The sequence below is a fragment of the Salvelinus sp. IW2-2015 genome, linkage group LG4q.1:29 (genome assembly GCF_002910315.2).
Source record: "Salvelinus sp. IW2-2015 linkage group LG4q.1:29, ASM291031v2, whole genome shotgun sequence".
Lineage (NCBI taxonomy): Eukaryota > Metazoa > Chordata > Actinopteri > Salmoniformes > Salmonidae > Salvelinus > Salvelinus sp. IW2-2015.
Genome location: NC_036842.1, coordinates 9,105,960 through 9,132,185, shown reverse-complemented (window position 1 = coordinate 9,132,185; position 26,226 = coordinate 9,105,960). Strand labels below are relative to the sequence as shown.

General features: G+C 46.6%; 1 protein-coding gene across 2 annotated transcripts in view; it reads right to left on the bottom strand.

Moving 5' to 3' along the window:
• Nucleotides 1-4,878: 4,878 nt before the first annotated feature.
• The window catches only part of LOC111961385 (poly [ADP-ribose] polymerase tankyrase-1), a 232,352-nt gene continuing 211,004 nt past the window's right edge, over nt 4,879-26,226 (bottom strand). Inside the window, exons 6-27 of one of the 2 annotated variants that reach the window (XM_023983607.2) lie at nt 23,894-23,988; nt 23,607-23,673; nt 22,995-23,181; nt 22,706-22,827; nt 22,501-22,592; nt 22,308-22,386; nt 19,107-19,278; nt 18,942-19,021; nt 18,208-18,353; nt 17,700-17,865; nt 15,869-16,088; nt 14,080-14,189; nt 12,274-12,462; nt 11,689-12,016; nt 11,369-11,454; nt 9,330-9,450; nt 8,590-8,687; nt 8,260-8,334; nt 8,042-8,147; nt 7,732-7,918; nt 7,314-7,470; nt 4,879-7,171 (exon numbers count right to left, since the gene is read on the bottom strand). In XM_023983607.2, the coding sequence (XP_023839375.1) occupies nt 7,085-7,171; nt 7,314-7,470; nt 7,732-7,918; nt 8,042-8,147; nt 8,260-8,334; nt 8,590-8,687; nt 9,330-9,450; nt 11,369-11,454; nt 11,689-12,016; nt 12,274-12,462; nt 14,080-14,189; nt 15,869-16,088; nt 17,700-17,865; nt 18,208-18,353; nt 18,942-19,021; nt 19,107-19,278; nt 22,308-22,386; nt 22,501-22,592; nt 22,706-22,827; nt 22,995-23,181; nt 23,607-23,673; nt 23,894-23,988 (2,970 nt within the window). In that variant the 3' untranslated portion in view covers nt 4,879-7,084. The remainder of the gene's footprint in view (nt 7,172-7,313; nt 7,471-7,731; nt 7,919-8,041; nt 8,148-8,259; nt 8,335-8,589; nt 8,688-9,329; nt 9,451-11,368; nt 11,455-11,688; nt 12,017-12,273; nt 12,463-14,079; nt 14,190-15,868; nt 16,089-17,699; nt 17,866-18,207; nt 18,354-18,941; nt 19,022-19,106; nt 19,279-22,307; nt 22,387-22,500; nt 22,593-22,705; nt 22,828-22,994; nt 23,182-23,606; nt 23,674-23,893; nt 23,989-26,226) is intronic. The other variant, XM_023983608.2, reaches the window with a different exon arrangement.

The following is a 26,226-nucleotide window of genomic DNA, read 5'->3' as shown; positions in this document are numbered from 1 at the left end:
AGCAGTGTTTGTCAGACCATGAGACTTCCCAAAAATCAGTCTTCTCATAAAAATGTCTGTAGCATATGAACGGTTTGGCCTACACTCTATGAATGATAAGTCTCTCAAGAATAAGGTGTTCTCTGTTTTGCTCTACAACCCCCACGTCAGTAACACTGATGTGCTAACTTCTGTCTGTAGTTTCCAAACCGTTTGAGCTACAAACTAATATGACCCCACTTTTTGCTCTACGACCCCCACAAGTGTCACGGGACTCGTCCGAAGGTAACCCATTCAAATGATTGGAATTATGGAGTTTTGTGCCAACAAAAAATGTCTAAAAAAAATATATTTATCAATTTCTATTTAACTAGACAAGTCAGTTAATAATTCTTATTTACATTGACGGCCTACCCTGGCCAAACCCTAACCCGGATGACGCTGGGCCAATTGTGTGCCGTCTTATGGGACTCCCAATCACGGCCGGTTGTGATACAGCCTGGAATCGAACTAGGGTCTTTAGTGACGCCTCTAGCACTGAGATGTAGTGCCTTAGACCGCTGCGCCACTCGGGAGATGTATATACTGTATACATTTCCTGAGCATTCTTATATCTCCTAGATAGAGGACAGACACTTTAAAACCTTATTCCTCATTTATTTTTTGACTGTCATCTTTGCCATTTATGAATGTGTTATTCAATGCGTTTCTATGGGCTATAGTAGTAGGCCAAATTCAATATTTTTTTCATACCTAAAGGGGTCTTAAAATTCCAAATCAAATAGCTACATGATCCATGGTATGACCATCTTAAAACAATTTCAGATGTTAGCTTAGTAGAACATCCCCACCACCTCTGCCCAATTAGCTGAATTCCATAGGTTAGGGCTTATTTGATCTATTTCAATTGACTGATTTCTTTACATAAACTGTAACTCAGTGAGATCTTTGAAATGGTTGCGTTTACATTTTTGTTCAGTATATTTAAACTAACTATTTAGCAGTCTTATGGCTTGGGGGTAGAAGCTGTTCAGGGTCCTCTTGCTTCCGGACTTGGTGCATTGGTACCATTTGCTGTGTGGTAGCAAAGAGAACAGTATGACTTGGGTGGCAAGTATCTGACAATTCTGACACCGCCTGGTATAGTACTGTGCCGTACGCACTACCCTCTGTAGCACCTTGCGGTCGGATTCCAAGTAGTTGCCATACCAAGCTGGGATGCAGCCAGTCAAGATGCTCTCAATGGTGCAGCTGTATAACTTTTTGAGGATCTGAGGGCCCATGCCAAATCTTTTCTGCCTCCTGAGGGGGAAGAGCCGTTGTCATGCCCTCTTCACAAATGTGTTGGTGTGTGTGGACCATGATAATTCCTCAGTGATGTGGACTGCAAGGAACTTGAAGGTCTCGACCTGCTTCACTACAGCCCTGTTGATGTGAATGGGGGCGTGCTCGGCCCTCCGTTTCCTGTAGTCCACAATCAGCTCCTTTGTCTTGCTGATGTTGAGGGAGAGGTTGTTGTCTTTGCACCACACTGCCAGGTCTCTGACCTCCTCCCTGTAGGCCATCTCATCGTTGTCAGTGATCAAGCCTACCACCGTGTCATCTGCAAACGTAATGATGATGTTGGAGTCGTGCACGGCCACACAGTCGTGGGGTGAACAGGGAGTACAGGAGGGGATAAGCACGCACCCCTGGGGGACCCCGTGTTGAGGGTCAGCGTGGCGGATGTGTTGTTGCCTACCCTCACCACCTTGGGGCAGCTCCTCCGGAAGCCTAGGATCCAGTTGCAGAGGGAGGTATTTAATCCCAGGGTCCATAGCTTATTGATGAGCTTTGAGGGCACTATGGTGTTGTATGCTGAGCTGTAGTCAATAAACAGCATTCTAACGTAGGTGTTCCTATTTCCTGGTGGGAACGGGCAGTGTGGAGTGCATTAGAGATTGCGTCAGCTGTGGATCTGTTGGGGCGGAATGCGAATTGGAGTGGGTCCAGGTTGTCTGGGATGATGGTGTTGATGTGAGCCATGACCAGCCTTTCATAGCATTTCATGTGAGTGCTACAGTGCGATTTAGACAGGTTACCTTGTCGTTCTTGGGCACAGGGACTGCGGTGGTCTGCTTGAAACCATGTAGCTATTACATTTAAGTCATTTTTAGCAGACGCTCTTATCCAGAGCGACTTACAAATTGGAAAGTTCATACATATTCATCCTCATCCTTTCAACCTCTACCTGACCTTGTTGAAAATGTCAGTGAAGACATGCCAGCTGGTCAGTGCATGCTCTGAGTATGCGTCCTGGTAATCCATCTGGCTCTGCGGCCTTGTGAATGTTAACCTGTTTAAAGGTCTTACTCACATTTGCCATGGAGAGCATGATCACGCAGTCGTCCGGAACAGCTGGTGCTCTCATGCATGGTTTAGTGTTGCTAGCCTCAAAGAGAGCATAGATAGTATTTAAAAGGTTGGCTTGCGTCACTGGACAGCTCGCGGTTGGGTTTCCTTTTGTATTCCATTACATTTACATTTAAGTCATTTAGCAGACGCTCTTATCCAGAGCGACTTACAAATTGGAAAGTTCATACATATTCATCCTGGTCCCCCCGTGGGGAATGAACCCACAACCCTGGCGTTGCAAGCGCCATGCTCTACCAACTGAGCCACACGGGACCACATGATAGTGTGCAAGCCCTGCCACATCCGACAAGCGTCGGAGCCGGTATAGTAGGATTCGATCTTGGTCCTGTATTGGTGCTCTGCCCGGTTGATGGTTCATCGGAGGGCATAGCAGTATTTCTTATAAGTGGCCGGATTAACAGTCCTTTAGCTTAGCATCCGCTTCATCTGACCACTTCCATATAGAGAGCGTCATTGGTACTTCCTCTTTGAGTTTTTGCTTCTAAGCAGGAATCAGAAGAATAAGAGTTATGGTCAGATTTGCCAAATGGAGGGCGAGCTTTGTATGCGTCTCTGTGTGTGGAGTAAAGGTTATCTAGTGAGTTTTTTTCACCTCTAGCTTCGCCTCTAAATCACATTGTAGGAGTTTGTTGGCTATAATGATGACATCATGGGGGACGAACCTGGAGCTCAAAATGAAATCAAATTTGAATGGTCACATACACGTGTTTAGCGAAAAGCTTGTGTTTCTAGCTCCGACAGCACAGTAATATCTAACAATTTCACAACATACCCAAAACACACAAATCTAAGTAAAGGAATGGAATTAAGAATATATAAATATATGGATGAGCAATGTCAGGGCGGCATAGACTAAGATACAGTAGAATAGAATATAGTATATACATATGAGATGAGTAATGCAAAATATGTCAAAATTATTAAAGTGACAAGTGTCAGGTTGTTAAAGTGGCCAGTGATTTCAAGTCTATGTATATGGGCAGCAGCCTCTGTGTTAATGATGGCTATTTAACAGTCTGATGGCCTAGAGATAGAAGCTGTTTTTCAGTCACTCGGTCCCAGCTTTGATGCACCTGTACTGACCTCGCCTTCTGGATGATAGCGGGGTGAACAGGCAGTGGCTCGGGTGGTTGTTGTCCTTGATGATCATTTTGGCCTTCCCGTGACATCAGGTGCTGTAGGTGTCCTGGAGGGCAGGTAGTTTGCCCCCGGTGATGCTTCCCACCCTCTGGAGAGCCCTGCGGTTGCGGGCGGTGCAGTTGCAATACCAGGCGGTGATACAACCCGACAGGATGCTCTCAATTGTGCATCTGTAAAAGTTTGTGAGGGTTTTAGGTGCCTCCTGTGGCACCTTCTTCACCACACTGTCTGTGTGGGTGGACCATTTCAGTTTGTCAGTGATGTGTACGCGAGGAACTTGGAAGGTTTCAACCTTCTCCACTGCGGTCTCGTCGATGTGGATAGGGGGGTGCTCCCTCTGCTGTTTCCTGAAGTCCACAATCATCTCCTTTGTTTTGTTGATGTTGAGTGAAAGGTTATTTTCCTGGCACCACACTCCCAGAGCCCCCACCTCCTCCCTGTAGGCTCTCGTTATTGTTGGTAATCAAGCCTACTACTGTTGTGTCATCTGCAAACTTGATTGAGTTGGAGGCGTGATTGGCCACGCAGCCATGGGTGAACAGGGAGTACAGGAGGGGGCTGAGCACACACCCTTGTGGGGCCCCAGTGTTGAGGATCAGCGAAGTGGAGGTGTTGTTTCCTACCGTCACCACCTGGGGGTGGCCTGTGAGCATATCCCCTCCATATATGTATAGGCCGATACACAATGCATAATAAACACATCATCATACAAGCTCTAGGTCCATCCACATCATCTAGCAGAGAATACAATTTAGCTCTGTGTGACAAACAGGAGGATAGATTGCTTGGTTTGACCAAATGATTTCTAATGGGCCTTCTGAATGAGAGGATTGATTAAACATCTGTCTTTTCCTGCATGGGAACGCTGAGGTAATGGTCAACTCTGTCCTCACACCTATTCATCTCCCCCACTTTGCAGGAAATCAATTACCCTCTACAGGAATGCAAAGCATGGACAATACTGTTTCAGTGTCTAGTGAATTTTACCCTCTCCAGGAATGCATAGCATGGACAATACGGATTTAGTGTCTAGTGAATTTTACCCTCTACAGGAATGCATAGCATGGACAACACTGTTTCATTGTCTAGTGAATTTTACCCTCTCCAGAAATGCATAGCATGGACAATACTGTTTCATTGTCTGATTAATTTTTCCTCTAGACATTTCCATGAATGTCCTGTACAGTATGTAGTGTAGCCAAAACAAGGCCCTGCTCCTTAAGCGGGACACTTATATGCTGTGCACTTAACTTCAACAAAAGCCATTCATAGTCTAACATTAAGACCGAACAATCTTCAGTGAACTACTTCATCGTGAGAAAAGTAGCAGGGAATAGGCATTGGTCGGATGTGAAGTTATGTACTTTATTAAGACTTTACAACACTGAGGAGTGTTACATTAGTCTGCAGATCAGCTGTGAGTGGGTCATTGCAGAATCTTTCAGCACCAGGAAAACTAAATGAACCGGTGATAAAATAAGAACTGTAGTAGGAAGTAGGTAGCGGCAGCGAGGCTCTCTCCAGGCGCTGTTGGTCTGAAGGAACGCGGAGTGGAGATTGAGACGGTTCCATCCCAAATGGCACCCTGTTCCCTATATAGTGCATAACCTTTGACCAATGCCAATATGTACTATATAGGGTTTAGGGTGCCATTTGGGACACAGATATGCCATTTGGGAATCACTCCAGGCTGTAGTAACAGATGCGTTAACATTCCGGTCAAAGCACAGGCAGTTATGGAGGACTAGTGATCCTAGCAGTGGAAACAATAGGGAAAGCACAGTACCACAGCAGCAAGATGCAGATAGAGGCCAGCTAGTGAGAGGAGACCGAGACACTGTCTTTCAATTCAAATCAGCCACTACTACTTCTGTCGCTTCAAACTGCCATTTCCCAGAGGATGGTAGACAAATCTAGCAGGACGTAAGAAAAGTTATTGTTTACGCCTCAGGAAGAGGACAAAGAGCAGAGGGACGAATATGGCAAATAGTGACTAAGAAAATATGAAAACACAGCTGCAAACAGTTCATACAGGTACAATCTTAATAGGGTACAATTGAGAAACTCACTCAACTAAAAAAAATCTATTTCATCCCAGAAAAACCCCAAAGCATAAAAGATCCACAAAAACCCCCACTTAATTTACAGTACTAATACAGTCCACTCTTCATCCGTTAACAACATGGTGAGCTTTACAAAGGCATCGTCTGCTACACACTGTACAATACTGGACATCTTTTTTTCAGCGTTATTTTCAATTAATTTTCAAATAACTTAAAAATCATTCCCGTTAAAAAGTGCAAATCCATTAAAAGATGAGCTTGACTGGATGGGCAATGGTCATGAAAAGTCCGATGTTCAGTGTTTTCTTGTGCAAAGTAATGTTATAATAATACAAATAATAGTAATTATAAGAGTAATACAGGTGTCATAGCTTGCTGTACTTTCTCACATAACTCCATTCGAGTCTCAATCCCACTTGCTTTTTGTTCCCAATCTGAAACCTTTTAGAGGATGTTCCATCAAATCCAGGAACGGAGAGAAAACCCTTAATGGTCCCAGAGAGGAATACTATATATCACCTCAACGTAAAAAAAATCAGAAAGGGGTCGAAAAACCGGCAGGTCCCCCGTTTTGACATGGTCCCATTATAGTGTACACATCTCTAAAAACAAAGTCAAAACAATAACGTAAAACCAACATGAAAATATCACAAAATAATACAGAGCTAATATCATAAATGAGGTCTAATGCTTTTATGAGTTTTTTGCTTAAAATATTAGTGTGCTGGAGAGGAAAGAGAGAGGCCATTGGTTGTCTTTTTAGTAACACATGATCTGTGTCCGGGGTCTGTATACTGCAGCTTCTCTTGCCAGGCTTGTTGAAGACACATGGCTTGGAGTGAGGCTAGTATATGCACTACTACACCCACCCTAATCTCTATCCCTGTCTGAGGGATAGGTAGAGGAGCCTCTGCCAGGCTTCATTAGGGCAGCTAACACTCAGGTAAAGGCAGACTGGCACGGGTCCTCATCACAGACCCTAACTGCTTATCAATGAGCTGTGAGTCCCCATCTCTAACCTTAACCACTAACCAATGAGCTGTGAGTCCCCATCTCTAACCTTAACCACTAACCAATGAGCTTTGAGTCCCAATGTCTGACCTAAACATTATCCACTTGGTTCTCTCTATTTGGCCTTAACCAGTGACAACAAAGGGCAACCATGAGCGAGAGACCGGGAGATGGGCACTAGGGGGCGACAACATGACTCGAGAGACGATTCCCCGGGAAGGCAACATTTTCATGTAAACACTGAAGTAGGATGAGGAAGGAATAAATGGGTGGTGGTTGTGAGAAACTGGTCGTTTATAGTGAAATGGAACAACAAAAAACAAGTGGAGGAAAGAAATCTTTCCATTGGTGTTGAGTTAAGGGGCTGGGGTTTGTCCCGGCTCAGCCCAGAATGTGTGAAGTGTTTCTGGTAAGAGTCTCTGTGGTTGGTTCTTTCCCAGTAAAGGTGTGTGTGAGTTGGTCTGGATCAGTCTGGACTAGGACTTCTGTTCTTCTCCGGCTGTGGATGAGGGTGTGCTCTCTGGCTTCAGGATCTGATATGTGATTAGGTACTCTGGGTACGCCTGAGGAATACAGTGGGAGAGGACAGTCATTGTCATTATAAACATCAACCATACAGTCAACACATCTACAGTATGTGCTTTTCGACAGACTTGCACTGTGGAACCGTGGCTCTTGTGAAAGGTGTGTGTGTGTTAGACTGACCTGTTCTCCTCTGTAGATTACGTACTCTGCGTAGGCCAGTCCATTGACGCTGGGCCGGCCAATCACAGAGTGGTGTCCAGGGGGGGCGTGGGCCATCTTCATGGCACTGAACTGGAGGAAGGACTTACCCAGGGTCACCCTGCAGAACAACAACTGCCTGCAACACACAACAACCCAACACACACACACACACATATTAGAACAAAACACACACCTGCCTGTAATAAACAACTTAACACACGCCAGAACATTACACACAACTTGAGATCCTTCATAACACACACATCAGAAGATCACATACCACTGGCTGCAATACACAACACCAGCTGGATTAGAAACAGCAGCATACACACAGCCTCTGCTTGCAGAACAGGCTACACATCACACATCATTAAGGAACGTCTGGAGTGAGTCTGACCTGTGGCAGACGTAGCAGGAGCGGTCTTTGTGAGTGGGGCAGCCCGTGCCCCCTCCTATCCCGTACACGTACTGGTTACTCTTGGAGGAGTTCTCTGCAAAATAGATGCCCGCGCCGAACATGCCCCCGATGTAGGCATGCCGCTCGTCAAAACCCTTATGGATGATGGCGTTGATGAATGGAGAGCCTGGCAGAGGAAGAGTGGAGGGGGGGGAAACCCTCATTCAGAAACAAAAGTTGTAAGAGAATTGTCTCTCTTCAACAGAAATGATAGGTAAATGGTAGAGGTACTGGGAAAATGAAAAACTACCGTGGAAGAGCATGCGCTCGTTGTGGTGGTTGTGGTTTTCGTCGGCGATCTCTTTCTGTCTGTGCGAGTACCTCTCTCTCAACTTCTTATTCACCACCTTCTGGATCTACAGACGGACAGATCTTCCAGTCTTATTACCAGTGTTATTAGAGAGGTGTTTATTGAGGAGGAATAGGGATTTGGGGAGGTCGTCTCCTCTCCAGACGCCTACGACTCACCTTTAGGATGTTGTACCTGCTGAAGACCCCACCTGCGTTGCCCCCGTCCTGGTGCTCTCGGATCGTACTTTGCAACTGTGAGGACGGTAAAGACAGAGCTGTCATGACAGAGCTTTTGGTCCGATGTCCTCACTTCTCCTAAGTCTACCATGTCCACTTCTAACACTGATAGAATCTAAATGAACGAAGGCCTGTTTTCGATTGTCCGTTTGATTGAGGAAATGATCTGCGTCGTGGCGCTGCCGACTGAGCAAGTAGCCCCCCGGACCAAACCAGAGCTACGTCTGCAGTGTTCACATGGTAGAGGAGAGCTATAGTTATAGCACATACCTCCTCCTCTACAGACTGGAACTCCTTATCGTCAGTGGCCAGGTCTATGAGCACCGTACCCTGACTGGCACAGTGGAACGTGAGGTACGGGTTAGCACCTGGAGCAGAGGGACGAGAACACAGCATATGAAAATAATTAATCATGTGAAATTGTATCAGGTAACAATGTAAATGCCCGCACCAAAGCCCACTACCTTATCCTCCAACGAAGACGTTTCTCTATAAATTGCCTAATTGACCTTTTGTCCACTGTATTTGTTTTATGCATACATAGAAGATGTAGTAGTGTAGTATAGACGACGCCTGGCCCATGTTTGACTATGTTTGTTTTCAGTGTCTCAACTCACTTTGAGTGGTCCACAATGTGGTTTCAAAATATTTGTAAAAATCTGTCTTTTGTATTACTGCGTCATAGTGGAGTGACACTTCAATACATTTGTCGAACTCCACGAGAAACCACAATAACAGAGCTAAAGGTGGTGTCCTCTGAGTAGCAGGCTGTACTGAGAGACATTGGGTATGGGTAAGCAGCAGTGTGCATGTGTCGTATTAGTCCTAGTCCGTATTAGTCCTGTACAGTCCTGCTAAATAACTTTAAACTCTCGTGATTAAGCCAGTGTGGCCAATTAAGCCACTATGTACTGTATAAGAGAGTTCTTAAATATTAAATCAATAAGGGATGAGATGAAAGGAAAACGATCCAGCTGGCAGTCTTCTTGGCTGAGATCTGGCTCTCTGACCTTGCTGTCCTCCCAGGAGTCTCTCCATGCCTTTGATGAGTTTGTGGCGGTGACCGTAGGCGTTGATCCCAATCTCCTTCAGCTCCTCGTGGCCCATATCGGCCAGGACGTCCAGCGTAATCTGCACGGAAACAGAACAATCAGCCAATCAAAAACAGGAGCAGAGACAGAGCATCCTAAACACAGCAAATCGGAGTGGCTCTCCAAAACAATGCATCCAATCATAATATCATTAGAACCAAGAGACAGTGACAGTGCAGAGAATAGCAAGTCACAGACTGCTACAAATAATGTGACATTTGGAATGAAGAATATCAACAAATTCCAGAAAAAAATCTTAGATTTATCTTAGTTCTCTGGTTAAATGTACTTGCTGGCCACCATTTCTAGCCCTGCAGCATACCATGACCCATTTCTACCAAGATATGACAAGATATGGTTTAGAGCCATCTCTCTCCCTCTCGGTCTGTGTAAACCCTCACTCATCCGGCCAGTGCAGGGATAAACGTAGCCAGTGGTTGAGGAGAAGGGGTTTAAATGGGTAACTCACTACTCAAATGCATATTCACTGATCAACAACACTGTAGAATCCTCATCCTTAACACAGCATCATCTAGTCTACTCACCAAAAACAAACCTTCAGATATGGACAAACAAACGCTCACACAATCACATAGAGAGAGTGTAATACAGAGAAACTACGAAGAGGCCGTGGTGCGAGTGTGGGGTAGGTTAGTGACTGTGTGTGGGGTACACACTTCATCATTTCTATTCCCTGAGCATATATCCTCTAAGACTGAATCACCTCTTCTCTCTCGGACACTCCCAATCTCAAATAGCCTCCTCCTTGGCTATCCATCACAAGTAAGACAGGTCTGTCACACACTGACACCCGGGCCGCTGGCCCTGTCTAATCAATCAGGAAAAAGAACCCCCCACGTGTGACTCACATACAGATGTGATAATGCAGCACAGGAGGTTGGTGTCACCTTAATTAGGGAGGACAGGCTTGTGGTAATATGTTATTTAACCTTTATTTAACTAGGCAAGTCATTTAAGAACAAATTCTTATTTACAATGACGGCCTACCAAAAGGCCAACTGCGCGACGGGGGCTGGGATTAAAAATAAAACAAAAATAAAAATATAGAACAAAACACTAAACAGCTGGAGCGGAATCTGTAATGCTGTGATAATGGTGAGGAACCAAAAACCAATCTGGTACGAGAACAAACCACTCCACTTTCATCTCATAAGCTTCTCTACATCTGAAAGACTGGAACTTTTTCCTTTAGCAGTAAACCCCTTCCTTCATGTAACTTCTTTCTTTCCTTTGCTGGCCTGGCTGCTCTGATTGTGAACTTGTCTTTAGGAGAGACCGGAAGGTTGAATAAGGCCTGATTTGCTCTCCTCTCCTGACCTCCCTCCTCGCTCCTCACTCCCGTTCCCTCGCTGCAGGGATCCCTCTGCTCATCTATGTGCAAATGAGATCCCTCTCCGTTCCAGCATGGCTACCATGTCCCCAGCCTGATTTCACCTGACATGTCGTCCCCACACCCCTAACACCACACGCCGCTCAGCGTGGAACCCAACATCCCCCTAAAATCAATCAGTGGTGGGATGAAGAGGTCAGTCTAAACTACCCTGCCGGAGACACGGGGCACTTTGAGCTGCTGCAGACACAGGCAGAGAAAGAGACAGGGGGGAGAGGCAGGGAGAGAGAGTGCAGCCTGCTCTGCAGCATGAGGGAAATTTCATAGTGTCTGGCCATGCAGCACGGTGAAGTCTGATTTCAGCCTGTCTGAGATTATCTGTCTATGCATAAGGGGGCAAGTAATACTACTGACTGACTGACTGACTGACTGACTGACTGACTGACGATCTGAAGGTCCAGTAAAAAGGCCAGCTGCAGACAGAGCGGCACAGATGACAGAGTGATTGAGGTTTGAGCTTTTTAGACTTGTGACGTGAGTGACGGAGGTGTATGAATGGGCAACAGTAAAAGTGATTGGCTTGTACAGGGACCACTAGGATACGTGCATTTACCTGTTCCCTCTGGAAGATGTCACGCAGGTGCTCCAACCCCAAGCTCTTCAGGAACTGGCTGATGTTCATGTCTAAGATGGCTGTTGAATAAAACACAAAACAGACAATGTGTCAAATGACGGCTTAAATACGGTCTACTCAGACAAATCAGACTAACTCTTTTTCATACGTATTGCCGTATTATGAGAGTCTTTATTTTTACATTGATGGCCTACCTTGTATGGTGATGCCGAGGGAAAATGTCCATCCTTGGCTGGATACAAAGTTTAATTATATTCTATCTGTGATATATAAAAGACGGAAGGGTTACGTACGCTGTCCTTCCTTCCTGTCGGACCCGGCGGCTCCGTCTGCAGGCCCGGTGGCTCCAGCCACAGTGAGCTCACTGAGGGGATTGGCCAGGTTGTCTATGCTGCTGGCTGCAGACAGGCAGGATGGCGTAGATGCCGGAGAGATGTCCGCTGCACTGACCACCGAGCCGCTGCCCACCGAGGCGCTGCCCACCGAGGCGCTGCCCACCGAGGCGCTGACCACCGAGGCGCTGACCACCGAGGCGCTGACCACCGTGGCCTGAGGCTTGAAGCAGCTGGGCAGGGCGTCTGGAGGCATGGCATCAATCAGCAGCGCTCTGATGTCATCAGCCTGAGACAGAGGAGACAAAAAACAGACATGTAATGAGGATACTATGATAAACATGTTCATTGATTTACACAGTAACCATCTATCGCATTCATCTGAAGGAAGGTCTTAATTGCCTAAAGTTAATTACGTCTCAATATCAGAACACGATGGAAATCCTAACAAGCTACGGTTGTGTATTCCAGTATTAAAGGGCAGGGTGACTTTGTGAGAGGCCATTTACCGGAGGTAATTACAAGTGTGGGTGCGTGTGTGTGTACCGTAGCCAGGTCCAGTGGCGTCTGTCCCTCCTGGTTCTTCATTGTAGGGTCAGCTCCGTGGGCCAATAGCAGAGCACACAGCTGGGTCCGGCCTTTCTGAGCCGCCTCGTGGAGGGGGGTGAAGGCCCACTTATCTGTAGCGTTCACACACGTGTTGTGCTTGATCAGGAGAGCAGCTATATCCACGTGCTGCGGGAGAAACAACAGGGACGCGTTAGGCTCAAATCTGAATGACCCGAAAGAAACAAATCCTTCAGTGAATGACAGAGTGAATCAGTTCAATGACTTAACTTAGTGAAAGCGAGAACTTAGAAACCCTATCAACGTTTATCTGACGTTTCTAGTGTTCTGTGATCATCTCAGTGTTGAGCCGAGCCCACTGACATTTCATCATCACCACACACTGTCACGCACACCCACACAGTGGCCCTATGGAATATAGACGGACAGGCCCAGTCAAGGTCAACCAAGGCCTGCCAGCAACCAGCTGACCCATGGGCCTAAGGAGCACACACTCCAGACCTACACAGTGGAAGTCAGAGCAGCACACAGGCAGATAGTTGTGCAGCAGGAGCAGTTCTCAGGACCCATGCCAAGGGTAGCAGGCGCTGGACTGGACTGAGAGCCATCCCATAACCCAGGACTGTTACGTAAAACAGCCTGCTCCGAGCTTCCTGCTTGGGCCTAATCATGTCACCAGGCACCTACACACTACTACTGGACTAAATGGCATAAAGAACACAAACAACGAACATTTGGACTGCCTATTAGCTTAACAAATGGCCAAGTTTCCCCATCTGTGTCGTCGCAATGGTCAGAGCTGTCCCTGAGAATGTGTTTGATTTAGGGTGGGAGAGGGTTTGGTTGTGGCTTGTCCCTGAGAATGTGTTTGATTTAGGGTGGGAGAGGGTTTGGTTGTGGCTTGTCCCTGAGATGTGTTTGATTTATGGTGGGAGAGGGTTTGGGTTGTGGCTTGTCCTGAGAATGTGTTTGATTTAGGGTGGGGAGAGGTTTGGTTTGTGGCTTGTCCTGAGAATGTGTTTGATTTAGGGTGGGAGAGGGTTTGTTTTGTGGCTTGTCCCTGAGAATGTGTTTGATTTAGGGTGGGAGAGGGTTGGTTGTGGCTTGTCCCTGAGAATGTGTTTGATTTAGGTGGGAGAGGGTTTTGGTTGGTTAGGCTTTGTCCCTGAGAATGTGTTTGATTTAGGGTGGGAGAGGGTTTTGGTTGTGGCTTGTCCCTGAGAATGTGTTTGATTTAGGGTGGGAGAGGGTTTGGTTGTGGCTTGTCCCTGAGAATGTGTTTGATTTAGGGTGGGAGAGGGTTTGGTTGTGGCTTGGACATTTATTTAGCTTGTTTGATTTAGACCGAGGTTGTGTTTCCTGTCAGTGCTGCTGTGCTCACTCTCTCTCTCTCTCTCTCTCTGTGACCACTCTCCGTATCATCTCCATATCAGCCAGTGTTCACAAAGCGCCTCCCTCAATAGGCCACGGCAGTGCTTCCCTACTAAATGAATGATGAAACGCAGTGTTGTATGAAAAGTTGATGAGCTTCTTCGGCCTTGGAGGGACCTCTACAGCACAACATTTACACGCCCGACACAATGTTTCACACTAAGGAACACAATAGAGTGTTTGGTATAAGCAGGGAGCACAGAGAGCCCGTGTAGGGGAACAGGAGTAGAGAGGAGCTCTGATTGGCTCAGTAAATGTCATTGGCACACTGGTGTTATAAGTAATAGTCCACTTTTTGGGCTGTGCTCCATGGATTGGAGAAGAGGGGGGGGGGGATGAGATTATGGCACTCACCCCGTAAGAGGCAGCGTTGTGGAGGGGGATGAGGCCCCCCTTGTCCTGGGCGTTGACATCAGCTCCATGCGCCAACAGGTACTCTGCTACCTCCAGGTTATTGTAGCCAGCTGGTGGGGGGGGGGGCAAACACACAATGGGTTAATGCAGACACCGAAATGTGTTCATATGTATTGCCATGAATGCCTCATTTGGTCAGCCAAACCTTTTCAGAGACCTTTGCGAGGAAAAGGGTGCAAAATGGATTACCCCTGGCACCATGGGGCTCAGTGTTCCATCTGACACTGGTATCTCAATCACTCTCTCACTACCTCTCTCTCCCTCTCCTTCTCAGTATTCTTTCAAGGTCTCAAACGTGCTCAGCTTCAAAGGAGAAGTGACCCTATACCACTGCAGCAATTTATGGTGTGAGAAATTGAGCAGAAATCCAGAAATCAGTTCCGCAGCGGTGTGTTGGAGGCACGGTGAGCACACTGTTCCCTCTAGTTGACTCCCCTCCAGGACCCAGTCTAATTAACACTCATTATTAGCTGCAGCCCGATGCCGATCCACACACGGCTCTGGGCGGGTGCGTCTCTTACACTCTCAGACTCTCTCACTGCTACTTTAATGAGGAGACCGCTAATCAAAGTCATTCTCATAGATTAGGTCTCTCGCTCCTCTCAGCTCTTCACGGTGTGAACATGAGGGGAGATGTCTGTCTGGCACATAGACACACACTTCTTACACTACTAAACACACACATCTCTCCCAGCAGCAGGGTGTTTGATTGGACTTAATGTTCTGCTGGGGGAGATAATTGAGCTGCCGTGTTATGGAGACTAAAGACCTGCGAAACCTCCACTGCAGCACGGACCTCTAGTTAGCAGAATGGAAGTGAATGATAGACTAGAGACACTAAGTTTAAGTGGTAGTATTGCATGTAAACGTAATTAAACGGTTGAATCACCACACACACACACACAGACAATCTTCATTTCTGCAGTGCGGTCGAAAGTTGCTCATTTAACTGTGAAATCAAGCTGCGGTAGAAAGTGTATGAGCGCATGAGACGAGGGGCGTCTGTCCTGATCATCCGCCACCTAGAGAGAGGCCATACTGTAGTAAACACATGGTGTGGTGTGAGGTTCGTGTCAGGTCAGCCGTTGACTGTTGTCCCAGCCCAGGTCCGTTCCCGGTTGCCTCCTGTGACTGTTTGTTCACCCTCACCCATCTGTTGTCCCCCCTCCACTGAGCCACGGCCTTCCACGGGCACAGGGAGGGCAGACTTGTCCAACAGCCCTGGCCATCTGGCTACACGCACTGCGTGACCATTCGGACCTATATACACACACTGCGGGAATCTAGAATCCCACTTACGCCTGGCTTAAAAATACAGTGGCTTCCATGAGGTTACACTAGACGTGGTATGGCATGTAACTGCTGCAGTGGATGGGAGCTGTCTTATTGGCTCGTGACCATTTGGTGTGTGTTTAAAAACAAAACGCTGATCTTAACGTATCTGCCATCATTTCACCGTGTATTTTGTCCTTGTGTCACAATTTGTATGTTTTATCTTTAACTGCGCATTGTGGGAAAAGGACCCGTAAGCAAGCATTTCACCGTTAGTCTACACCTGTTGTTTACGAAGCATGTGCCAAATAAAATTAGATTTGATTAAGCTATTCATCAAATCTGGCCCTTTTGACAAGTATAACAGCCATTGATAATTGTTAACAGAACTTCAGTAACAGACGTCAAACTAGATGGGTCTATGTACCCATGGCTATGTCTTGGTGGCCAGTCTTACCTGCAAGGTGCAGGGGGGTGGAGTTGCGTCCCTGTGTGTCTCTACAGTTGATGTTCTCTGGGCTGCAGAGTTTCTGGACGCGGGCCAGACAGCCCTTCTTCGCAGCGTCCAGCAGGGCAGCGTCTCCTCTCAGCAGGTCCTGGATGTCCGTGTCCCCCTCCTTCACCATGTCCAGAGGAGTGTTGCCGTCACGGTTCTTCTTGGTCGGGTCCGCCCCATGCTGAGGGGACCACCAGAGCAGAGAGGCTTGTCATGGATTGCTAAGGAAAAACACTGAATATACACTCTTCTCTATATATTTGAACTGTGAAGCTACATTTTTACATTTGGCTCTATACTCCAGCATTTTGGATTTGAGATCAAATGGATTTGAGATCAAATCAAAAGTTCCTATTGGGAAAAAAACATAACTCCAAACAAATGCAATTGAATCCAACGAGTTTGTAGAGTCGCAAGCTTGATGTAATCATTGGGTGATAGGAATATGGGACCCCAAATGCTAAACTTTTTGACTACTTTAATACCCTGTAAGGGAATTTGTCATAATACTTATGACATCTTCGAATAGGCAGACAAGATACATAAAGAGCTTTCATTTCTAAACGGTAAAACAGATGTATGAATATTCCCTCAAATAAAAAGTGACATGCTGTACTGTCGCGTCATATGAAACATGTGATCTCAAATCCAAAATGCTGGAGTATAGAGCCACTTAGCTTCACTGTCCAAATAGATACGGAAGGAAGTATGCCTCTTGGCTGCTGCAGTTAGGCAGAGTTTTGGTGGTGGGTGAATCCATGGCTGCTTAGATGCCAAAGTGAGACCATCGTGCCTTCGAGAAGACATTTTGAAATGGTTCAGAAGCTCTCTTTAGATAGAAATTGTCTCAGTTGATGATTGAGGTGACGGAGTCATTTCTTATCATGTGCATCAAGTTCAATGCAACACTTGTCCCTCTAACCATGAGGTGGGAAGTAACACGTTCCAGCAGCTCTTGGCGTTCTTACCAAAAATAACTCCCCAGCTCACAGCTCAGACGCACATGTTTCTGAGGTCCTTATGATTTTAGAACTCACATCAATTGGACCTGCTTAACACTAATGATGAACAAAACCATAAAAAGGTGCTTACACACGGGCCACGGTAAAATGGCAACTGAAAACGAAAGAAGATCCGCCTACCGCGTGTAGAGACCAGTGGTCCCGGTTGTTGTCTGCTCAAATGTTGTCATTAAAACATTGTTTGATTGGTCGAAAAGATGAACTCTGCTAATTGGTCAACCATGCGCGTTGGCCGCTCAAAACTTCGGGCTATTTCATCTTACGGGCGCTCGAGCCAGCGGCACCGTTCACGGGAGCAAGCGCCACAAACAGCGGCGCTTGCAAAACTTATTGCGTTTTGCCGCCTTTGCCGCCCTACCCCCATTGAAGTCTATGAGACCTTTGCCGCTTACAACGGCCCGTCTCTAAGCGACTTTAAAACACCCTTCTCGAGTGATGTTTTCATGACCGGAGATCTAATGGAAAAAAAGCCCATAAAACACAAGTGGTGTTCCTGTCCGCTATTCAGCCGTAATAAACAGTATAACTACCACTGGGCTTTAACATGTGGTAAAATTCTAATAGTGAAGCGTTATGACTTTCTACAGTACCTCTCCGTAAAAAAGGGCTTAAAACACAGAGAGAGAGAGAGAGCGAGAGCGAGAGAGAGAGAGAGAGAGAGGGGGAGAGAGAGAGGGGGAGACAGAGAGAGGTTGAGAAAGCGTGTGACAGTCTGCAGAGACTGAGGGTACTGACTAACTCGGTTTTAGACACCCAGTTGCAGGACATACCTTGAGGAGCAGCTTGCAGATCTCATATTTGCCCTTGGCTGCAGCCTCGTGGAGAGGGGTGAACTTCCACAGGTCTGCTACGTTCACCGACGCCCCGTGTCTCACCAGCAACTCAGCCACCTCGTAGTGACCGTAGGAGCAGGCGTTGTGCAGGGGCACCAGACCTCTGCACAGAGAGGGGGAGGGAGAGAGAGAGGATAGAAAGCGATAGAGAGGGAGAAAAAGGGAGAGAGCAAAGGGAGACACAGAGGAGGGAGGGTTAGAAAGTGATGAGCTTCTCCCTACTCTGAAATGTCTTGGGTCTAATATAAGAGACATAGCCTGAGGAAACACAACAGAGCGATAACATCTTTGATAGAGATTCTATATCATCTGGGGGGGGTGGAGTGGTTGAGCGGAGAAGATGAAATCACTGCTGAGACCGAAGGTGATAGACAGACATATAGATTCCTGAGCAAACAAGACGGCTACAGAAAGACAACTAGCCAGCCAGCCAAGAAAGACTCACCCCTTGTCTTTAGCGTGGACGTCGGCCCCATGATGCAGCAGGTACTCCACCACCGCCACACGGTTGTAGCCGGCGGCGAAGTGCAGCGGCGTGGAGTGACGACCCTCCAGGTCCCGACAATTCACATTCTGTGGAGAGCACAACGACTGCAAGGAGAGAGAGAGAGAGAGAGAGAGAGAGAGAGAGAGAGAGAGAGAGAGAGAGAGAGAGAGAGAGAGAGAGAGAGAGAGAGAGAGAGAGTTTACATTGTGACAGTGGCACAGGAAGTCTGCAGAGAGCATGGTAACACACGCGTGTGAAGTGCACACACACAGAGTGGGGGAGCGAGAGAAGCAGTCTAAAGAGTGACACACTCAACATTCTGACAGCAGCACAAGCTGTCTGCAGGCAGAATGAGAGTATTAGTGTGAGCTGTGAGACCAAAGCCTAGTTCAGATCAAACCGGCAAAAGCAGCCGTGATGAAACTGGCAAGTTTTCAAAAACATTCTCAGAATATCTTGAGCTGAAGCGACGCAGTCCAGTGAGTTCATACACCAGAACACGGAGTAGCAGAAAATCAAATAACAGTTTCCATATCAACGGGTTCTGGGCATGTCATGTAAACTTGCTTATTAGCATTCTTTTTTCCTGTGAGTCAGCTAGCTATACCTATAGTAGGGATCACACACACACACACACACACACACACACACACACACACACACACACACACTGTCTTAAATGAGAATCCTACCTTCACAGTGTCCAGGTCTCCAGCTTTAGCTGCCTCCAGGAGCCGATAGTCTACGTCAGAGTTCCTCACTGGTACATTTTCTGGGGGAGAGAGAGAAGTACAACGTCACAGTATCACCAACCAGTGTCTTAGAGTAACACGCACACGCCCTCTCGCTCTCCGTACCATCGAGTATCTGCTGCACGGCCTCGTTGCCCATCTGTGAGGCGGTGAAGCCCTGCAGTGAGAGGATGGAGGCGTCTGCTCCGTAGCTCAGCAGCAGCCTGCAGGTCTGGAGGTGTCCCGCCATTGCAGCACGGTGCAGGGCTGTCTGCCCCAAGGTGTCCAGTGCATTCATCTGAGAGGGGGAGGGAGAGAGGGAGGGAGAGCAGGAAAGAGTGAGTGAGGAGAGGGAGAGGAGTTGTGGGGATTGAGCTGTGCGACTAAATTCCCGCATTTTGAAATGAACACAAACAATAATTAATCAGCCGAGCCCTCAGGCTACTGGAGCTCTTCAGAGACTATCAGCACCGAGCAGGAACTGGGAGAGATAGTGTTATTGTGTGTTATTGTGTGTTTGTGTGTGTGTGTGTTTGGAAGGTCAACTGCACATGTACGTGTATATAAATGTATGCTCGTCCCCCTGTACAATTGTGTACCAGAGCTGAGTGTTTCAAGTCTGAGATTACTTCCTGCCTGACTTTTATTTATTCTGCCTTGCCTTCGTTTCCCTTAGCTCCTGGGATATCCTCATTTCGATTCATTACCGATTGTACAACTCCAAATGAAAGGGGAGGCTCTGCTTAGAACATACACACACCACAGCGCTGCTCCCCACAGACCCACTGATCAGAGCACAGCAGCAAAACTCCAATACCAGGCGCTGCTCGACTTCACTTGTTAACCCTGCACACTCATGGGAATTGGCCTCTTTGAATAGGGCCAAATTGAAATGCTTCCAACAAAATAAATATGAGAAGCATAATCATGGTAAATATTGAAGAGAGATTACAGGGAAATGATCAGACCAAAAGGTGAGGACAACAGAGCTCATTTGACATTTACTGTGCTTTTCGCAGCATTTGTTGCGAAATCTGAAAGGCCTCTGGATATATTCAGTAAGACAAGAACAATATTCATAGAAAATGTGGGCTAGGTTTCAACATAAAAGACCAAAAATGAAAGGGTTTGAGTGAGAGGTCTCACTGGTGTCTCCAAGTGGTCACACACATCTCCAAAGTATGCACAGTTCCTAAGTCATTCCAGTGCACTTTTCTGACTCAAAGAAGAGAGCCTTTAACTATAAAAGGTGCTTTCTTGAGCTCCCCTAGCTGTGCCGTTGAGGAACTAGAGCAAGGACATCCGTACTGTTTTGTTTGGAACACAGCCCTGCGTCACCATCATCACTGAATCACTGTTGTTGTTTACGCAATCCAAGAACGGTCCATTATAAATCGCAATCTGGGTCGGAGGGGCATAATTTGAACGCTTGTTCTATTGCCAACATGACTAGCTAACTTAGAAAATACCATGTTACACTGTCACGCTTTCGAAAGTTGGGCTCGGCACTGCAGACAATGTGGATGGAATCATGGAATCCAGGCATAAAAATGTAAAGAAATAATACTCAAAAAATGTATTAAACTCAATAGGAAATCAACTAAATGTATTGAACTTATAAGAAAACTCATTCATTTGCCCAAGTTAATCAAAAAGACATTAACAAAATGCTTCAGTGATTTTGTATTTTCCGGCAACTTCTGAAACGGCACGGGAATGAGCGGTGCGCGCGCAGGTCTACACTTTGTGTAGCCGTTAGCGATGACGCTAATAATAACCTTTTGGTAGAGATGGAAAGGCTTTCCCAAATACCTTCTCAATTAAATGCTAACTACTTAGTAGCCCACGCCCACCTGGCAGAATGACATCATGATTACTTGCATCAATCCAGTGGCCATTTGTTATGCAAACTCAACAGTCACATGAGCGCTTGCTGGTGTGCACTTGCTTTAAAAGGTTCAATTCACCCCAATGTTTATATATTTTTCCTAGACCTCAAGTGGTCTCCTGATGTATCTAAGCATTGATGTGGACTTAGAACACCAAATGTTGTTGTTTTTCTATAAATACGTGTGATTTTGAGAGCAAAAAAACAGAAGAAATTACCCCGCGGGGAAAACAGAAAAAAAAATGAACGGAATCACAAAAAAAGAAACTTGTTTTTTAGGGCCCTACACAATGCCCTTCGGAGAAACGGTAGTAACTTTGTTGCACATAGAATAGAGTCATGAGTGCATTCAGGTGTGTGTTTTGGGCTAATTCTCTTCACACTATGACAAAACATAGGCTAATTCTGTTCAGAGCAACCCAGGTTTTGACATGTCATCCTTGTAACTGCACATCAAACATAGCGGTCATAAACATTGATACTGTAAATTACATGCACACTTGGACTCGGAGACCCTGTAACATGTATAGCATGTTACTGCGCAGCCAATGCGTTCTAATATAGGCGCTTATAAGTGATCAAATCTGCCATTTTCACACCATATACCGGCAGCGAGTTTAACAGGCTGCCTGCGCAGGCAGGGAAGTGCTGCGGTTTACCTTTCGATGTCTGTTCCATCTGTCATGCTCCCTAACCAGCTAAGTAGTGCTGGGCCTCTGTGGGGGATAGCTACCTCCCCTTATAACTATGAATAAGACAAGCCCAGACATGACAGTCAAAATACCACTGTTTGGAGGCTTCTCTTCTCTGGATAGATACTCAACGAATGGTGCTGTCAAAAGCACCCAGGAGCCTCTCTCATGTCCGTCTCCGACGTCTTTCTTTAGAAAGTAATATAACACACAACTCAGGCTATTGAGAGAATTCCATCAAGGGAAGCTATCAAGAGGATTCTCTTTAGTGGCTGTCTGGCTTTTAAACATTGTGGAACTGGTGCACCAAATCACTAGGTCTGCATGAGGGAAGGACCGCCTGTGAAGGTGAGGATGGGCTCTTCAGGGGGGGGACTGGCAGGCTTTGAACACTCCATCCATCTGCTCATTCTTATCTGATGGAGCTCTCAGAACCAGGCAGTTGATCGGCCAGGAGGACAGTCTTTCCCCCAGTCCGTCCTGTCGTTGGTCTCAATAATACTATAAATGACTGAGCTCTAAAACAACTGGTAACTTCAGACCCACCCAGACACCGAGGAGAGAGATCTCTGCCTTTTTTTAGTTAGAAAAACATCCCATCTCACAGGGTTTGGGTTCACTCAAACAGCTGCAGATTTACACTCCGATGAAGTATATTCCATTGAACTTGACGCTTTTGCTGATACAAGCAGCAAGACCAGTAGAGAGCACGGCAGAAGGGATGGACGGATGAGGTGAACACTGTACCTTTGCTCCATGTTTCTGCAACACCTCCATGATGTCATTGTGGGCCCTCTCAGCAGCCACGTGTAGGGGGGTCATGAAGCTGCAGATACAGACAGACGCACACAGGGTTGGATCAACATCGTCATGATTTAGCAGTGGTTAGAGGATCGGTTTAGAGGTCAGACAGAGGTCAGCTAAACAGGAAGACACTCACTCCTTGTTCTTCTCGTTGACGTTGGCACCTTTACGTAACAGCAGCTCTGTGATCTGCTTCCGCTTGGGGTGAGGAGAGGCCACTGAACAGTGCTGCAACACAAGAGGAGGAGTCCATTTAACACTGTGTGGTGTGTGTGTGTGTGTGCTGTGTGTGTGTGTGTGTGTGCTGTGTGTGTGTACTGTGTGTGTGGGGTGTGCCTCACCAGTGCCGTATCGTGTGTCTGTGGGTGTTTGAAGTTGATGATCTCTAGAGCGAGGGACTTCTTGGCCTTGGCCACGTCTGCTTCCCGCGCAGCCTGGAGCAGAGAGTGCCCCTTAAACTCATCTACACAACACACACAGGGGGAAAACCATGTCATCATTTACACACACGCCATAAGACTTCCATTATTCTCCCAAGTCATCGGAGGGAAACACTATTTGAGCATGCGAGTGCATAGGAGAGTCTATCGGTCGGTGTGTGAGTGTTAGTAAGTAGATGTCTTTTCTCACAGGTGAGTCTCTCTTTGAGCTCCGGGGTGGGGGCCATGTCCACAGCACTCTTCCCGTGACAGTTGACCAGGGTGGGGTCAGCCCCGTGGCTCAGCAGCAGAGAACACACCTCCACGCGGTTCTTCGAGGCAGCCTCGTGGAGAGGGGTGAACTGCCACAGGTCCATGGCGTTCACACACGCTCCATGCTAACAGGAAACAGAGAGGGCCGTTACACACCGTACACGTGGTGAAGGAAATAAAGTGGCAGACAGGTAGACATGTTTTTTGAAAAAAACTCTGTTTTGAAATCCGAACTGGTTAAATAAGAGCAAAGAAAAACGGCTTTTTAAAGTGTGAACACGACCCAGGTGTGACAGCACTACTGACGCAATGTCTGACATGAAACGTCAGATGCGTGACGATGGCTTCCCAAAAACATGCCAGTCAGTCCAACTCAAAGACGACGTGAAGGGAGAAAGAAGTCAAAGGAGGAGAAGCCGGTCTGGCTTTTCGGCCTGTGACGAACCCCTCTGAAAACACCTGACAATAACGGCTGTCTCAGGGACCTCTGTCTCCCCAGAGCTAAAGGATTCTCCCTTCCATAGCCGCCACGTAACATAGAGTTTCTTACCTTCAGCAGCAGCTCTGTGACTTCGTAGTGACCATAGGAACATGCATTGTGGAGAGGAACCAGACCACTGAGGGAGAAAGGAACACAGACAGCATTAGGTCATTACAGGGACAGAGCCTGTATATCACTGTGCAATTAGAAACTAAGTTCATTAGGTAAGGAGGCCAAATAAAGTGTCTCAGCCAAGTGTGAACTTCAACATTCCAGAAACATTATTGGGGGGGACGGACGGACACTCCCAACACGACACTCACCCTAAAGCGCATGCAAACAACAAACACACTTACCCTTTGTCCTTTGCATGTACGTCGGCACCGTGCTGTAGCAGGAGCTGTACTATTCTGACCCGGTTGTACCCTGCTGCCAGGTGGAGAGGGGTGGACTACAGGAGAGAAAGAAGAAAGAATGATCAGAACAAGACAAGGACATCTGAAAGTACAGTTTCTAAACCACAGAAAATACCTCCTACTGGGCAGGAGCACGATGCTCATTACAGCACCTAAAGCACGTTAACAACGCTCCTTAGTGCTAGCCTATGAGCGTGTCTGTCTGGGGAGAGAAGTTGATGTGAGGTCCCAAAGAGGGAGCAGAGGACTCAGGATGGAATGTTTATCCGGAGGTCAGAGTTCACGGAAACAGAAGCACAATTAACTCTGAACCGGAGTCGGCAACATAAAGAGCTGATCTGGGAGGAAAATATTCTTTAGGTCATTATAGTTAATGCTTCATATCAGGTGAAAACCTGGTGGGCTAGCCTGGGCTATAGTGTGACTGCTTGTAGATCTTCTCTGTGTGTGTGTGTGCGTGTGTGTGTGTGTGTGTGTGTGTGTGTGTGTGTAACCTAAATGAAGTGCATCTCATCTCACAGATTCTGTCCTCCCACTGAATAGTCAAATAGATTACTTCACCTCATTGAAAACAATTAGTGCAATTAGGAAACTGCAGATTCAAGCTGGATCAAAAATGTGAATCAATGTCTTCCTTCAGAGCAGCCATGTGAAAGCCTCTCTCAGCTGTTTCAGCCTTGAGCAGAATGCTCTACACTGCTGAGTCAACAGCCAAGCAGGGAAGCGCTAGAACAATGGCTGCTTTAACAACACAGGGAACACATTGATTTGCATGTTTTGTTGTTGTGGACTGTCCTACAGTTGTGATTCTAGTAAGTTGTGGAAGTTACTTAGCTACGTTTGTTGTGAAGAGGCAGTGACAAGACAACACAGACAAAACAGCAAACTGAAGGAGGAACTCAAAAGAAAAGGAAGCATCAAGGTCATTCTATCAACAGAACAAAGAGATGAGCAGCGTAGCATCAATGTCATTCACAGAGACAGGAGTCAGCCTAGCGCCCGTGCATTGAGTCGGTATCAGAGACAAAATAAATGGTAACAACCAGACAGTGAATAAACAGAAAGCAGGAAAAAGAGATCCCCCTTCATAAAATACTTTGTAGGTGAGGAACAAGTATGTGACTGGAGAATAGTGAACCAAATAAAGAGAAAATGTGCCAATGAGGCGTGCACAACAACAAATACTGACAATTTGTCATTGTTTCCTGCATTCCACTGATTACACAATTAAGGAACTGTGTAAACTGTCTACCCATAGATCATTTACAACTCATATTTAGTCTTGACAATATTACCAAAATGCAAGAAACAAGCTTTCGTCACGTGCACATTATGAAAACAACAGCAAAGTAGACAACAAACCGAGTCAAGAACAATATTAAAATGTGTGACTCAAGCTATGGGATGGCAGGGTGTCACAGTAAGGCATTACAGTAGCAGGTGCAGACAGGGGAGGGGAAGTATGTTGGCTCCCAGTAATTAGCAGGCAATACGGTGGAATCAGGAACACCTCTTAGAGAAGGTTCGTATCCCAGGGTTCTTTATCCTGTCCCAAACTCACCTCCACCCCAAATCATAACCTTAACCCAGGACACAGCAGGAGCATTGGTGGGTGGATGAAATATGACCAACAAAAAGGCCAAGGTTCCAAAATGTGCACAAGGAGTCAAGAGGCATCTTAACTGATAAAACCATAACCCAAGAACCCCAAACAGAAATCAAAAAGGAGTGCATCATCTTACAGCTGTTTGAAAATAACTTACCAGCATTTTTTGGGTTGTTGACTGATAGACAATGTCGGCAGAATCACAAATAAAACAGAAAAAAAAGGAAAACAAAAACAGAAAACACAAAAAATGATATAAAAGCATCATGGTTGGTATTCCAAGCTAGTAGAAGTTCCGTAGAACCCATTTGATTCCTCCCTGTATTTTCAGCTGTTAACTAGGCCTACGTGTTTATTATTCTTTGAACAAGTTGTGGAGAACCGCGTGACTGCACTAGAACTTTCAGGGACAGTTGGTCGGGTGGGAGGTGCAGGAGACAGGCATTAGCAACCATAACATTTACAGGACATTTGAACAGAATCTGGAGGGAGGCGACAGGGTTGTTCATCATCCTGTCTTCTCTATCCTCCTTGGTTCGGCCCATCTGGCCACAGGAAGGGTTGGGCCTGGCGTCAGGGGCACCAGTCAGCCCGGTTCTGTTCCACCCCCAGATAGATAACGCTACATGAGCAGGACTGGGATGATGATTCAGCCAAAACATGGCAG